Genomic DNA, 1,684 nt, shown 5'->3' with positions numbered 1-1,684 from the left:
GGTACCCCAAAAACTGACCCTTAGCAGAGTTCTTGCAGGGCAGTGGGGTATTAAAGCATCATCTATTTTCTCATCTCCAGTTTTCACCACCAACAAATAAACCTGGAAAAGGCTGGAGAAACTGGAGGAGAAGGTGGCTGAGGGGCAGTACCCCATGTTTTTTGGGATACCCCAAAAACTGTCCCCAGCAGAGCTCTTATAAGGCAGCAGGGGAGGAAGAAGCTGTTTTCTCATCTCTAGTTTTCACCACCAACAAATAAATCTGGAAAAAGCTGGAGAAGCTGAAGGAGAAGCTAGGATGGGGACAGCACCCCATAAATTTTGGGGTACCCCAAAAATTGTTCCTAGCAGAGCTCTTGCAAGTCAGCAGGGTGTTAAAAGCTTTTTTTCTTTCCTTGAGTTTCCACCGCCAACGAATATGCCTGCAAGGGGCTGGACAAGCTGGAGGAGAAGCTGCCCATCCTGCAGCAGCCCACGGAGAAGGTGGGTTGCTCGGGTCAGGGACAACACCCTGGGGGTCCCCATGTCCCCTCCCCCTAGTGCTGCTTGACAGAGCTTTGTCCCCCACCCAGCTCATCTCAGACACCAAGCAGCTGGTGACCTCCACGGTGACGGGGGCCAAGGATGTCCTGACCAGCACGGTGGCCGGGGCCAAGGACGCGGTGACCAGCCGGGTGACGGGGGTGATGGACATGACCATGGGGGCCGTGCAGGGCAGCATGGAGCTCACCAAATCGGCCGTGACCAGCGGCGTCAACACCGTCATGGGCTCCACCGTGGGCCAGATGGTGGTGAGCGGTGTGGGCTCCATGCTGGAGAAGTCGGAGGAGCTGGTGGACCATTACCTGCCCATGACGGACGAGGAGCTGGGTGAGGAGCTCATCCCAACCAACCCTCTGGAGATCCATCATGGGCTGATGGGGTCCCTTGGAGATGTGTCATGGGCTGGGGGGGCCCTTGGAGATACATGAGGAGAGCCTGGGGTGGAGTCGGTGCTGGAAAAGTTGGAGGAGCTGGTGGAACATTACCTGCCCATGATGAGCTGACCTGGGGGTGGTGGCATGGCCGGGGGGGGGTCCCATGGAGATGTGACATTGGCTGGGGGGGGTCCCTTGGAGAGGGGTGGGAAGAGCCTGGGCTGGGCTCCATGCTGGAGAAGTTGAAGGAGCTGGTGGACCATCACCTGCCCATGGTGGACAAGGAGCTGGGTGAGGAGCTGACCCCAACCAGCCCCCTGGAGATCCATCATGGGCTGGGTGGGGTCCCTTGGAGATGGATGGGGAGAGCCTGGGGTGGGTTTGGTGCTGGAGAAGTTGGAGGAGCTGGTGGAGGAGCCTTGTCCGTGATGGACGAGGAGCTGACCCCAACCAACTCCCTTAAAGATGTGACATGGGCTGGGGGGTCCCTTGGAGAAGGGTGGGGAGAGCCTGGGCAGGGCACTGCTGACTCTATGGGGGGGTTGGTGGTGGTGGCCCCCCCCCAGCCAGGCTGGCCACGGCCGTGGAGGGCTTCGAACCGGAGCAGCAGAAGCAGCAGCAGAGCTACTTCGTGCGCCTGGGCTCCCTCTCGACCAAACTGCGGCACCGAGCCCTCCAGCACTCGCTGGCCAAGCTGCAGAGCGCCCGCCGCAGCAGCCAGGACCTGCTGGCCCAGCTCCAGTGCACCCTCGACCTGGTAGGACCCA

At 60.1% G+C, this 1,684-nt stretch overlaps 1 protein-coding gene across 1 annotated transcript; it reads left to right on the top strand.

Moving 5' to 3' along the window:
- Positions 1 to 400: 400 nt before the first annotated feature.
- Positions 401 to 1,674, top strand: LOC104460186 (perilipin-3-like; the record flags this gene model as incomplete). Its single annotated transcript, XM_010074743.1, has 3 exons — positions 401 to 483; positions 573 to 870; positions 1,484 to 1,674. Coding segments are annotated over 3 exons (572 nt in total), but the record flags the coding sequence as incomplete, so codon positions are not given.
- Positions 1,675 to 1,684: the final 10 nt, after the last annotated feature.

Source organism: Pterocles gutturalis, unplaced genomic scaffold (genome assembly GCF_000699245.1).
Source record: "Pterocles gutturalis isolate BGI_N339 unplaced genomic scaffold, ASM69924v1 scaffold39272, whole genome shotgun sequence".
NCBI lineage: Eukaryota > Metazoa > Chordata > Aves > Pterocliformes > Pteroclidae > Pterocles > Pterocles gutturalis.
This window is presented reverse-complemented; position numbering and strand designations above follow the sequence as displayed.